Source organism: Rana temporaria, chromosome 5, assembly GCF_905171775.1.
Source record: "Rana temporaria chromosome 5, aRanTem1.1, whole genome shotgun sequence".
NCBI classification, from domain to species: domain Eukaryota; kingdom Metazoa; phylum Chordata; class Amphibia; order Anura; family Ranidae; genus Rana; species Rana temporaria.
In genome coordinates this window covers 85,427,985-85,442,545 of record NC_053493.1, presented here as the reverse complement: position 1 = coordinate 85,442,545, position 14,561 = coordinate 85,427,985, and the positions used below count along the sequence as shown (strand labels likewise).

At 40.0% G+C, this 14,561-nt stretch overlaps 1 protein-coding gene across 1 annotated transcript in view; it reads left to right on the top strand.

The window, feature by feature from the left end:
- Positions 1-14,561, top strand: part of DNAH11 (dynein axonemal heavy chain 11) — a 376,413-nt gene that overhangs the window by 282,971 nt on the left and 78,881 nt on the right. The window contains exons 64-66 of the mRNA XM_040352802.1: positions 726-899; positions 1,744-1,979; positions 5,697-5,819. Coding sequence (XP_040208736.1) covers positions 726-899; positions 1,744-1,979; positions 5,697-5,819 — 533 coding nt within the window. The remainder of the gene's footprint in view (positions 1-725; positions 900-1,743; positions 1,980-5,696; positions 5,820-14,561) is intronic.

The following is a 14,561-nucleotide window of genomic DNA, read 5'->3' as shown; positions in this document are numbered from 1 at the left end:
GTGGATCTTGACTGTGAAGTCGGGATCTTCCCCTAGCTTAGACCGACTGAGTGACATAAAACATGCTGTTTGTTGAAATCAGGTCAGAGGAGTGCAGAACAAACTGCACTTCTGTGATCCACAGCAGAAGTATGGCCATAATTCTCCTTTAAAGCAGAACTGGCGGGGAGACAGATGGCGGGTGGGCGGTAGCGGCGGGGGAGATGGGGCCGGTGATGGCAGGGAAGAGGAGGACACCACCCTCTATAGGGGGCACAGACCAGGGGCTGTGAAACCCCTCTGCCCACTACAGTGAGCCAGGCAGAAATTGAACTCCCTGCTCCCTTTCAAAGGACTACAAGGGGGCGTGTCAGACCACTGGCTGAGGTTACTGGAGGGATAGCAGCCAGCGGTCTTACAAACAGGAAATCGCCAGGCAATAACGTTTTTTCAGCAAGTTCAGCAGGCTATTGCAGGGGAACTAGAGAGCTCAGAAGAACATGGCTGACATAGTTGGTGAAGGTAGGAGATCAGCAACGAGAACATGGAAAAAAGTTTTTGCCCGGAGTTCAGCTTTAAATTTTCCCTAACTACAGTCCAACTAGTAGCACCTTTTCATCTGGATAGCTTTATTCAACTAATGTGACGTGTTATTTTTTTTCTGCTTGAAGCTGATATTGATTTGCCCAAATGTTTCTATACAAGTACTACAATTGGGTCTTTCTCATGAGTTTTGTTTTTTCCAGTCTGAAAACGTTCGCTGGAGTGAATCTATTAAAAACTTTGAAGCTCAGGAGAAGACACTATGTGGCGATGTATTGTTGACAGCAGCGCTTGTGTCTTATGTGGGGCCCTTTGCAAAGCGCTATCGTCAGGAGCTGCTGGAGCAAATGTGGCTTCCATTCCTCAAATCGCAAAAGGTGACAACCTTACTATTTTCATTCTGAAAGCCGCTTATAGAAATACACAATGTGCTGACAGAGGTTTTTTACTGTATATCAAAATTATTAGTGCACACGGTCTACTTTGTAGCATCATAGATTATTAGTCTGAGGCTTACTAGTAGTCACTGATAGTTTGGTAAGTACAGAGCACATATTTAGTATATTTTTAAATGGCAATTTCATATGTAAACCCAATTATTAAAGTCTAGTATAAACTTTGAAATGTTAATGTTATTTTAGTCTTTTTCTTAAAATAATACCTAGCAATACTGTCATGAAGGTCTTTATTCTGGTTCTTCCTGTTATAAGGTAACAATGCCATTTTTCTGACTCTCCGTTCTGAAGCTGCGTTGTCGCCCTACTACGTAGTCTTCTGATGAACACAAATGGATCTTTTAACACACATTATTCAGGCATACCCCATTATTTTCACTATCAGTAAACTTGTCCTGAGCAATGATGGAGTGCGTATTAACAAGAGGATTCCTGCAAAGAGGCTGCAGGACATCAACAAAACCAAGATGCAATAAAGGGTTAATATATGATAAAACAAGTATTTTATTTAAAAAAAAAACTAAACATCATTCAGTATAAGTTAACATATGCCTAAATGTCATTCAGTTAGGGTTTACATCTAAGTTGTAGCCCACCAAAACAATAAAGCCTAGATAGCCGAGGACCTATGCATTTACAATATACAGTATATACCTGCTTTTACCAATAGATTTTTTTTAAGTATTTGAAAAAATTACATTTGTAATACTTTAGATATACTTTTGCAATGGAGATTTAATTTACCAAGCTGCATTTTCCCATTCAGGTTGCAATTCCAATATCGGAAGGACTGGACCCGATTGCCATGCTGACTGATGATGCTACAGTAGCCGCCTGGAATAATGAAGGTCTGCCTGGAGACAGAATGTCAACAGAAAATGCCACTATTTTAATAAACTGCGAGCGGTGGCCTCTTATGATAGATCCCCAGCAGCAAGGCATCAAATGGATTAAGAATAAATATGGAGCTGCCTTAAAAGTTATAAATTTAGGACAGAAAGGGTAGGTGTTTAGTAAAAGATATCACCAACATTCTTATTACTTTTGCAGAAATGTATTAAACTGATGGAGCAAACATTGCATCAAATGTCATTACTGTGGCCATGTATTGCTTTCATTACTCTGTATGCATTCATGTCAGTAGAAAGGACAGATTTTGTTTTTAAGTATCTTCTCTTGCCAGGTATAATTTGGGGACATTTTGTCCCCAAATACTGTCTAAACTAAAATTCCATTAAAAGGGGTTCTCTTCGTTATGTTTCTTTTTCTCTTTTGATTCCATATATAATTACTAGGCTGCTGTATGTTAACTAAAAAAATAAGACAGTGATGTGTGCTATGGGCACCACGCACATTTTTTTTTTTTTATTTGCCCAACTATGTTCTATGTACAGTGTCTTGAAAAATTGTGAAGTGGAAGGAAAATGATAAATGGTTTTCCAAATTTTTTACAGATAAATATCTTAAAAGTGTGGTGTGCATTTGTATTCAGCCCAATTCAGTCAATACTTTGTAGAACTACCTTTCGCTGCAATTACAGCTGCAAGTCTTTTTGGGGATGTCTGTACCAGCTTTGCACATCTAGAGAGTGACATTTTTGCCCATTCTTCTTTGCAAAATATCTCAAGCTCTGTCAGATTGGATGGAAAATGTCTGTGAACAGCCATTTTCAAGCCTTGCCACATAATTGGATTTTGGTCTGGACTTTGACTGGGCACAATAATATGCTTTGATCTAAATTATTCCTTTGCAGGTCTGGCTGTATGTTTAGGGTCGTTGTCTTGCTGGAGGGTGAACCTCTGCCCCAGTCTCAAGTCTTTTGCAGACTCTAAAAGGTTTTCTTCTAAGATTTCCCTGTATTTGGCTCCATCCATCTTCCCATCAACTATGACCAGCTTCCCTATCCCTGCTGAAGAAAAGCATCCCCACAACATGATGCTCTCACCGCCATGTTTCACAGTGGGGATGGTGTGTTTAGGGTGATATGCAGTGTTAGTTTTCTGCCACACATAGCATTTTGCTTTAAGGCCAATAAGTTAAATGTTGGTCTTATCTGACCAGAGAACCTTCTTCCACATGTTTGCTGTGTCCCCCACATGGCTTCTCGAAAACTGAAAATGGGACTTCTTATGGCTTTCTTTCAACAATGGCTTTCTTCTTGCCACTCTTTCATAAAGGCCAGATTTGTGGAGTAAAGTTGTAAATAACCCTGCGCTGCCAATGTGAGGTGTAGCTGCTAACATGGCTGTTTTGAAAAAAGCAAAAACAAAGTGGAAATATATGTGTAGCGCTTATACAATGTGAGTCTTAACGATAAACACTGAAAATGAAAATGTGATTAATTTAATATATCATACAAATATATACATCAAAAGTTACAAATGTACAACAACTAAATGTTAGATATCAAATATATGGAATATAAAACAAAGTCCATGTGTGATGAGATTCCACCAAGTGAATGAGTGAAAGGTATCAAAACATGAATTTGTGACTTCTTCCGTGTGTAGTAATGACCCGCCACCGGTAGAAATGAAGGCTTACCGGAACAAATGGACTTAGGGGGACATATGCCTCCAATAGTCAAAACAGACTTGCATGAAATATAATTGCCAAAAGTAGATGGAAGGATCGTGATATTGTGAACATCATAACCTCTGACAAACGATGATTCAAATACAGCAAAGCATACGATGGAAAATTGAATCCCAGAGCTGACAGGATCTCACTGGGAGCCATACCGTCCTTGGATCTGCAGACAGAAACAAGCTTTGGGATTACATTTTCCATCATTATTGGAATGTTATTCTGTCATATCTACACGCTTTTTCCATCAGTTTTTATGCACTTATGGACTGAATAAGGACTAACAAAACTTTTACATTCAAGGCATGCTATGAATATTAACTATCACAGTTGCTTGTGCTCTCCAATGACAAATTCACGCTGCCTGGCTTTTGCAGATATCTGGAAGGCTCACATAGCCAACACTTGGGTATGGGGAGTGATATCCACAGGTTATATGATAGTTTGCCCTTCGTTCTCTACCTCGATTTCTTGTTTCCGTTCCTTCAACTGAAAGGATTCAAGGTTTCAAACCTGTTTACAGTTCTGAAACCCAAAGGCCTTCATCGCATCCTAGATTTAAAGGCTCTCAATGCCGCTGTATGCCTTCAAATATTTTGAATAGAATATATGTGGTCAGTTATTTCCTCCTTTCACTGTGAGACTTCTTAGCATTGTGTGACATAAAAAATGCATATTTAAACATACCTATCTTTCCAGATCACCAGTGATTTCTTTGCTTTGTTATGGGGACAACCACTCAGTTTGTCTTAAATTGTGGCTCTTTTTATTTGGCCTTGCTTTGGCCCCAAAAGTAGTCACAAAGGTCCTTGCATGGCTTCTGGTCTTTCTACCCCAGATTTGACAACTTCAATTCTGTTGCCGGTCTTCCCTACAGAGTTGCATACAAGTGTTGGGATTCATGATATCCACCTTTTGAAGCAATTCCCTTTGCTCAATCCCACTCAGAACTTTACAACCAAACATCCTTTCAGCATGGGATAAGTCCGGTCTTTCTCTGGACAAGATGATCAAGTTATATCCTTGAACCAAGATGTTTCCTTTGGTGTTGGCTTTTTTTCTTTGGCATTGTCAGGGGGTGGAAAGTGTATTTCCTTACACTTAAAAATCGTGACCAGTCATATAGTCCAGGTTCAGTCAGACAATACCACAACTGTGGCTGTGTGGCATCAATCATTAGGAAAGGACAGGGAGTGTTGCTGCAGCAACTGAGGTAGAATCTATCTTGTTCTGGGTGGAAATTCATTTTTTGGCAAACTCCACATTCCCAGGGTGGAAAACTGGCATGGCAGATTTCCTCAGCAGACGTCTGGGTCCGGGGAGAATGAATGCTTCTTCAGGAGGGGTTTCAAGATGTACTGTATGTCTTCATCTGCTTCAATGGATCAAAACTTAGGGCATTCCAGTCATTCTCATAGCTCCAGTTACCCCTTGCAGAGTGTTGTACAACGACCTCTTTATCTATTAGCCAATAATCCATGGCCTCAACTAGGTTGACTAAATTTGTTATCATAGAGACTGATTTTCCACCCTACTTCTCAATTGCTGGCTTTGACAAGCTTAACTGTTGCAACCCAGGTTCTGAGAGACAGAGGAATCATGGATCAGATTGCAGATAGACTGCCCATACTGATGTACACTTGGGGATGCACTTGAAAATCCATGCAGCAGTCGCCTGTCATTGATTTGAACAGGCTGCTAGCATGTGGCTGCACCAAACACCTGTGCCTCCTGTGCGAGTAAAGATGGTCCTTTGCATGGATTTACAGAACAGTAAACAGCCTGTGTGAATGATGACTTAAGTGTAAAGTGTGTGGAAAAGATCCTTACCACTTTCTGTGCACCAGGGAAAGAACATGCTCAATGGGCTATTGTGTCCCTGAATACAATAATACTTGTGCTACTTATGTAACTTGGCATGTGTCAACAGTTTCACTCCTTTTCTTTTGAAATGATTCTCACTCAGGAATAAAAACTTGATCGCGATTCTGACCATACCCAAATTTCCGAAAAACAAAACAATTTGTCTAGAGTTCAACTGAGTTTCTACAATTTATAATCTTTAGTTTAGGTAAATTGTGATGTTATTCTGTGCCTCATCACTCAATTTAAATTCTCCCTCTTTGCTCTTAGTTACCTGAATACGATTGAAAATGCTCTGGCATCCGGTGATACCATATTAATCGAAAATCTGGATGAAACAGTTGATCCTGTACTTGACCCTCTTTTGGGAAGAAATACGATCAAACGAGGCCGGTAAGTTGTTGTTAAATAAACTTTTAGGCCCGGATTCACGTAGCACTTACGCCGACGTATCTCGGGATACGCCGCGTAATTAGATGCGCCGTCGTATTTATGCGCCTGACTTTGAAAGCAAGATACGCCTAAAATTAGGCTTCATCCGGCCGACGCAAGTTTCCTACGCCGTCGTATCGTGGGCGCATATTTACGCTGGCCGCAAGGGGCGCTCCCATTGATTTACTCTTCGAATATGCAAATGACTGAGATGCGCTGATTCACGAACGTACTTGCGCCCGTCGCAGTAATATACGCGGTTTACGTAAGTCGTACTTCCGGCGTAAAGTTATGCCTCATAAAGCAGGTGTAAGTCAGCAGCATCACTGCACCAGGGAACACAGTCGTCGTATTTTACGTTGTTTACGTAGTACGTAAATAGGGCTGGGCGTAGGTTACGTTCACGCCATAGGCAGTGATTCGACGTATCTTAGGTGTTCGTTCCGCCGTTCGTTCGGCCCATCATTTGCATGGGGTCACGGTTCATTTAAATAGATCATGCCCACTTTCACCTACTTTGAATTAGGCCGGCTTACGCCTACGAATTTACGTTATCCCGGCGCAACGTTGGGAGCATTTCCTTTGTGAATACTGTGCTTGCCGCTCTGCGCAGCGTCGGCGTAGAGTATATACGATACGCCCGCATAAAGATGCGCTGAGGTATGTGAATCTGGGCCATAGTCTCCTGGTCGGTTTATTTATATGCACCATGCACGTTTGTTATTATGTTCATTTTTTTTATACATAGAGTATGTTTCTACTGTGGAAAAATTCAACAAACTGGGCTTTATTACACTTCAACTAAAAAGACCTAACTAACGTGATCTGATTCCATCATCTGAAAAAAAATTAATTGTACCCTAGGGTGTAAAATGTTTGACTGTGTAAAACTGTTGTTACGAATTCAATATTCTTTGTTTAAAAAACATGTTCCACATTGCATATGATATGTAAGTACAGTAAAATCCTGGTTTGCGAGCATAATTCGTTCCAGAAACATGCTTGTAATCCAAAGTACTTGTATATCAAAACATTTTTATTACAGGGTAGAAAAGAGAAGAGAGGCACCTCCTAAGTGTAGCAATAAGTTGCTAAATGTTGTACCTTCATTAAATGTAACCATATTGCTACACGTAGAGGCTCCTCTCTTCTTTTTTATACTTGGTTGTGGCATGACGCTACTCTTATATCAAGGTAAAATGCTCTCAAACCAAGTTACTCTCAAACCAAGGTTTTACTGTATACTTCACTGTAAGTGTGGAATAAACGGTATGGCAGTGGCATACGGAAAATGCATTACGCTTGCGCCATCTGGTGGCCACAAAGAAAAATTAAATGCATGCATCCCTAATTTATTTCTAATTGAAACATGGGGGCCATAGCTATTTGTAGGATTTTTGGTAGCTCAAATAAACCACTTTGCAAGACAACTTAAATCAGCCAGGCTTTTTTCAACAGGAGATTAAATGACAACATCATCTTTGGTTAAGTTCTCGTTTAGGTAAACCCCTACCCCACTTAATGCAGCCCACCTGTTAAAATAATTCCTCCCTGTTCCAGAATTGTTAGGTGTGCATCTCTACATGGCATCACACAATCTTTGCAATAAAAAATCCAGGCTGGTTTCTTTTCCTACTGCATGCATGCCCCATGGATCGCTTCATTTCTATGGGTAAGCCATACTCAGGGTGGCCTCCAGCTGACCAGAGAAGTACAGCTAACCAATAGGAATAAATGGGGCCACAATGCACAATTGTGCACATAGAACACTATGTTCAAACAGCGCTTGCCAACATCAAAGTAAAAATGTATACTGTAACAATGTGTAACCTAATAGCCTAATGCAAAACAAATAAAGTGTAAACAATGTTGCAATTGAGCAGGGGGGGGGGGCTTTTTATATAATGTAATTATATAAAAATAAATTCTAAATTAGAAAAATGTAAATTTGGGCTAATATCAGATGCAAATACAAATATGTCAATTGATTTCCATATTACATAATCTGATTGCAAAACCTAAAATTCAAAAATTGGATAAAAAACAATTAATATGCATTTGATTATTCAAACCCTGAGGGGTGAGACTTCATAGCTCATGGATCCAACATGTTTCATTCTGTGACACAGCCTTTTCGCATGTCTATGCCCCTCCAATATTGGTCTATTTTGTCTATCCCACAAAGTGAGTAGACTGGGATCCCTATTATGTTATGTTTGAGACCAAAATGATTGGAAAAACTATGCTTCCTAAAGCCTTTTCTGATGTTATTGCAATGCTCACCCAAACGTACTGATAACTTTCATGTAGTGCAGCCAACAGTATGTAAGGACAGGAAAGCAAGTAGGTCACATTGGTGCTCTGATAAGTTGGTGAACTGCAGTGCACAAATCTAGGTTTAATGGGCAAAAAAGGACGCCAAACTGTTATCCCTCAACAGGATCGGCCAATATTGATGATTATTTCAAAACCCTTGTAGTTCTAATTAAAATTGGTGAGGAAAGCCATACGCCTATTTCCTAACAGATTGGTCCTATCTAAACTCTGTACATTTTGTTTTAGCGCCTGTAGGGACAAGTGGTCATATCCTTTCTCCTTAAACAAATCTATAAATTGGATCAGCTTGATGACTGTACTCATTCTCCTCTCTACAATTTCGACTTAGTCTCATCATTTACCCCTTTGGTATTTCCTTCAGCCACCTAGGGTGGTGGCAACAATGTATCGGAATGTAACCATTCCGATCTGTTGTTTCTAAAAAAAGTTTTCGTATATAGCTTGTCATCTTTTGTATATAATGTTAAATCCAAGAAATGTACCTGCTGATGATCCCAAACACCCCAAAAAATGATATTGTAGGCATTAATATTAATTTCCTCAAAAAAGAATGTAAACTCTCTTCCGAGACCTTCCATATTATCAATACAACATTTTTATACCTTTGGTATATTTCTAAATCTTTCCCTGGCTTTCCAAAAATCTCCTCCTGCTCCTATTTACTTAGGAAAATATCCGCAACACTAGGTGTGTGCTTTGCCCCATTGCAACACCCTTGTGTTGACGATAGAAACTCCCCTTATGCCAGAAGTACAGTAGTTGCTACCCATGGCTAATTCCAAAGCCTCCACCAAGAAGGACTGTTGGTCAAATTGTAATCCTGTTCTCTATTTTAAGGCCCATTTTACCGCTCTGAGCATCATCTTGGCATAGAGCGACTCGCCATCCACAGTCGCCAGGATGGTTTTGTCTTCGATTGTAAATTCTTTAAGCATATTAATTCCTTGCTGTCCCGCAAATAAGCAGGATACTGCTGGGCCAAGGGCTGTACTCCTATCCAGGAAAAAAAGGAATCTATCCCGCTAATGATGGGTCTACTGGGTGGCATGGTCTGATTCTTAGGCATCTGGCAAATAACTGGTAATTTTGGGGCTCCTGGTAACAATATTCTTTGTGCTGTTCTTAGAAACTTTTTGCATTTATTTCAATATTTCTTAGTTGGATTATGTTTTAATTTTCCATACGTAGATGTGTCACTCACCAATCTGTTAAGTTCTTTATTATAGTCTTCTTTCTTTAATATAACTACTCCCCCGCCCTTATCGGTGGGCCAAAATACAACTTCTTTTCTGTTTTACCAATTCCTTGATCCCTGCCCATATATCTCTTTTTGCTCTTCTCTGGTTATTATTCATATGTTTTAAATCCTGTTCAACCAAGGCTTTAAAAGTATCAATAAAATGACTGGAAGGCCCCTTAGGGTTAAAAAGAGAAATATTTTTAAGGCCACTATGTTGATATATAGACTCCTCATCTTTATTATCGGTTCCCTCCAAAAGGAAATGTTTTTTGATATTCAACTTGCATATAAACTTTTGTAGGTCTATATATGCATTAAACTCATTGAAGAGTTTATCTGGGGCAAATTTAGGACCACAATCCAAAACCTTAAATTCAGAAAAAATGACCCCACTTAAATTAAAAATGCCCTCCCCTAAATGTTTTCCAATTATATTCTCATTTACAACATGCTTTGTTCAGGTTCTACATGCAACTACCTGTACACTCCTTCTACCTCTTCCCACCTTATTAACCAGCCAATCCCAAGTTTGCATACCCCACTCTGGAAAAAAAGGCAATTTTCAGCTGCAGGGTCTACCCACAGCCAGCCTACATCCCTACTTCCATTTTCTGCTGAGAAATCAAATGTCAGAGGTTGGTGTGTGCACGTTGGTAAAGATGGGTCATCTACTCAAGTGTCTACACTGAGATGTGTATGGGACTGCCACTATAGCCTTTGGTCAACAATACTCAGGTAGGCCATGGCATTAAAACAATGCTCAATTGGTACCAAGGGGCATAAAGTGTGCCAAGAAAATATCCCCTACACCATTACTTACCATCACCACCCTGAACTGTTGATAGAAGGCAGGATAAATCCATGCTTTCATGTTGTTTACGCCAAATTCTGACCCTACCATCTGAATGTTATAGCTGAAATTGAGACTCATCAGACCAGGCAACGTTTTTCCAATCATATATTGTCTGATTTTCGTGAGCCTGTCTGAATTGTAGCCTTAGTTTCCTGTTCTTAGCTGACAGGAGTGGCACCTGGGAATGGTCTTCGGCTGCTGTAGCCCATCTGCTTCAAGGTTTGATGTGTTGTGCATTCAGAGATGGTATTCTGCATTCTTTGGTTGTAACAAGTTGTTTTTTGAGGTACTGTTGCCTTTCTATTATTTCGAACCAGTCTTCCCATTCTCCTCTGACATCAACAAGGCATCTACACAACTGCTACTCACTGGATATTTTCTCTTTTTTTAACCATTCTCTGTAAACCCTTGAGATGGTTGTGCGTGAAAATCCCAGTAGATCAGCAGTTTCTGAAATACTCAGAACAGCCACGTTCAAAGTAGCTTAAATCCCCATTCTGATTCTCGTTTTTCACCACATCTAGATGCCTAAATGCATTGAGTTGCTGCCATGTGATTGGCTGATTAGCAATTTCTGTTACCAAGCAATTGAACAGGTGTACCTAATAAAGTGGCTGGTGAGTATATACTTCCTATCTCGAGCTGCAGTGGTGATATTTCCCATCAATTCCTGTCCCAGCAACCATGGTTTCTCTATTCAAGAAGTAAGGGAAAAATCTCCAAACACAACACAAATCAAAATAAAAACACTTTTTTTTTCTAAAACAGGGTAAGGCCAGAACCCTCAGGATGGGAGTGTAAGTAAATCGCTCTGATGGAGTTCTTTAACCACTTAAGGACCGGACCAATATGCTGCTACATGACCCAAGGGGTTTTTACAATTCGGCACTGCGTCGCTTTAACAGACAATTGCGCGGTCGTGCGACGTGGCTCCCAAACAAAATTGGCGTCCTTTTTTCCCCACAAATAGAGCTTTCTTTTGGTGGTATTTGATCACCTCTGCGGTTTTTATTTTTTGCGCTATAAACAAAAATAGAGTGACAATTTTGAAAAAATATTTTTAACTTTTTGCTATAATAAATATCCCCCAAAAACATATATAACATTTTTTTTCCCTCAGTTTAGGCCGATACGTATTCTTCTACCTATTTTTGGTAAAAAAAAAAAGCAATAAGCGTTTATCGATTGGTTTGCGCAAAATTTATAGCGTTTACAAAATAGGGGATAGTTTTATTGCATTTTTATTATTTTTTTTTTTTTACTACTAATGGCGGCGATCAGCGATTTTTTTCGTGACTGCGACATTATGGCGGACACTTCGGACAATTTTGACACATTGGGACCATTGTCATTTTCACAGCAAAAAATGCATTTAAATTGCATTGTTTATTGTGAAAATGACAGTTGCAGTTTGGGAGTTAACCACAGGGGGCGCTGTAGGATTTAGTGTTCACCTAGTGTGTGTTTACAACTGTAGGGGGGTGTGGCTGTAGGACTGATGTCATCGATCGAGTCTCCCTATAAAAGGGATCACTCGATCGATGCAGTGCCACAGTGAAGCACGGGGAAGCCGTGTTTACATACGGCTCTCCCCGTTCTTCAGCTCCGGGGAGTGATCGCAACGGAGCGGCTATAAACGAATAGCCGCGCCGTCATCCCGGATCGCTCCCCGAGGGAATCCGACCACCGCATGTAGCGGGGGGGTCCCGATCGGACCCCCGACCCGCGGAAAGGCAGGGACGTACAGGTACGCCAATGTGCCTGTACGTGCCATTCTGCCGACGTATATCTACATGCGGCGGTCGGGAAGTGGTTAACTGTTACCCTTCCTTACTGTACGATTGAACATACACTTTAAATAATACCCTATTAAATATCTATAGTTATAGCTTTAATTTCTTGTATGTGCGTTACAGGGACAGGAAGTGAGGAAAACCCTCTGAAATTGGGTCATGGACAGAAATAAATGAATAAAATATGCATCATACAGATGTATAACTCATCCAAAAAAGCTTATATAAGAGCATCTTCAGCCCAAGTTTTTTTTTTTCTAGATTCTAGAAAAAAAAAAACTTGGGCTGAAGATGCTCTTATATAAGCTTTCTAGCGTATAAGGGCCCTTTCACACGTACGGACCGTATGTCCGCATTTTCATCCATCCGTTTGCGGATGACAACGGGACATACATGGGTCCCTATGTGATTACGGGTGTCAGCGGATGAACATCCGCTGACACCCGTAATTTGTCCACCTCCGCAAAAATCCGCATTTGCGGACGAAAGAAATTCTATTTTTCTTCCGTCTGCCGGATCGGATCGGATGAACACGGACATACGGTTGCCAGCTGCCAGCTCAGCGGGGATTTTACGGAGGATCCCCGCTGAGCTGTACAGACACACGGAGCGGATCATTACTGATCCGCTCCGTGTGAAAGGGCCCTAAGGGTTAGAAATCGTATCTGATCTTTATTGCTGTTGGTGTCCTCATTGGGGAAATCCACCCTGTTTGTCACGATGAAGACTGTCACCAAGGGAGAATGTAAGGGAAAATTCAGAATGGGTGTCAATGGAACAGAAATATATTCTATTGGGGTCCAGTGGGATTTGTATTCAGTTTGAGGAGATATCCACTAACTTTCTGTGATGTCTCTGGAAAATCTCTGATAGGGAGAAAGAAAGAAATTAAACTTTGACAGTGGATCAACACTTCTCCGCTCTATCCAAAACAATAAAAATAATTGGCCGGACTCAAAGATGTTTTTTCTTTACTGGAAACACCAATAGTGCTGCATCTCCCTCTATTAGATTGGAAATATTTTGTTCAAAGTGTGCTTTACAGCACCTGTGACCTACCACACATTTACTTAAAAATGTTAAATCTGTTTTGTGCAAGTTGTCTTTTTCCCCCAAGTACTGTGAATTAAAAAAATTACAATAAGCAAGGATGACAAATGCACTTAAAATGTATGATTTTTTTTTATTTATTTTTTTATGGACATTATGAATAATGCATTTCCCAATGTACATACTACACAACTCCTAGTAATATCCAATATACAATATTGCAGTTTTGGATGTTTTAATGACTTGCCAGGATATAAATTCCTCCCTTGAAATAATGGCTAAATAGATGGTTGTGATATATTTGGTGCAGTCCAACAGTTGAAGTTCATTAATAATTGGAATGTTGTGGAGTATGAAGTAATGAATACTAATTACTCCTTTCATGTCTGACAGCACCCTGCGGGCCAATCCATCAGCTCAGACTTTAATTTGGTTCCAGTAATGGTTCTATCAATAGTACATTAATTCTGTGTTGAAAAGATATACAGTTGAACCTGACCCACACTGTAGACTCCGGTGTCATAAAATGGCCACATACTGGCAACAACTAGGCAATTACAAATAATTAAATCTAGTGCGCTTTAGACACCACTAATTTCAAATAAAATATGTCTTATGATATCAATTGACAGTGGAAAACGTAGCAGGAAATATTTATTGAATTGTATCTGAGCCAAAGCAAATTTTCTAGCTTGCATTTTAGGTGGTTGACCTGTAAAGGTGTTTGTAGTGATAAAATCGCCCTGAGGCTTACGGATTTGTTTTTTGGAGCATTAATATTTTAGTGACTTTAAAAAATGATACAAGTTTTTCTTTGTTTTTGTAAGCTCAGTTCAGGTATTTTAAGTAGCTGCTTTCAAGGGTGCTTTGTTCTGGAAATAATAGAAGTGATTTAAAGAGAGCCTGTCATAGGCGCATTGGGTCTTTGTTGCCAGATGGGTGATCTACCCCTGGCTGGGTGAATTGTGGGTCCAGACGACCTACATGGTCAGCACCAGATGTCGCGCTCTCTCTTTTTCGGTTATTTATTTCCCTATGTTTCTCATGTATGACACCAGTATTGAAATGTCTGTACTCTGATTACTGTACACCCCCATATTGTTGTTAACACTCTGGCTGTATGTAATAACATGTATGCACTCTTTGTTATAGTAAATTTAGTTTAAAGTAAAAAGAAAGAGAGCCTGTCATGGAAGAAATGTGGAAACTGCTGTTGATGATCACCTTTTGACAATGCTAGTTGCCTGACTGTGTCTGGTTTCAAAGCCCTCTAAGTCACTGACCCAAAATTAGTGTGTAGCTAGTGAAGTCAAAACGTCTAACCTGTATGTATGCTTCTAGGTCAGTGATTTAGAATCCATTGAAGCCACTGGCTCTGCGTTGGATTTGCAAGCAGTTTGCATTTTCAGAAGGAGAGGTCTGCAATGAGA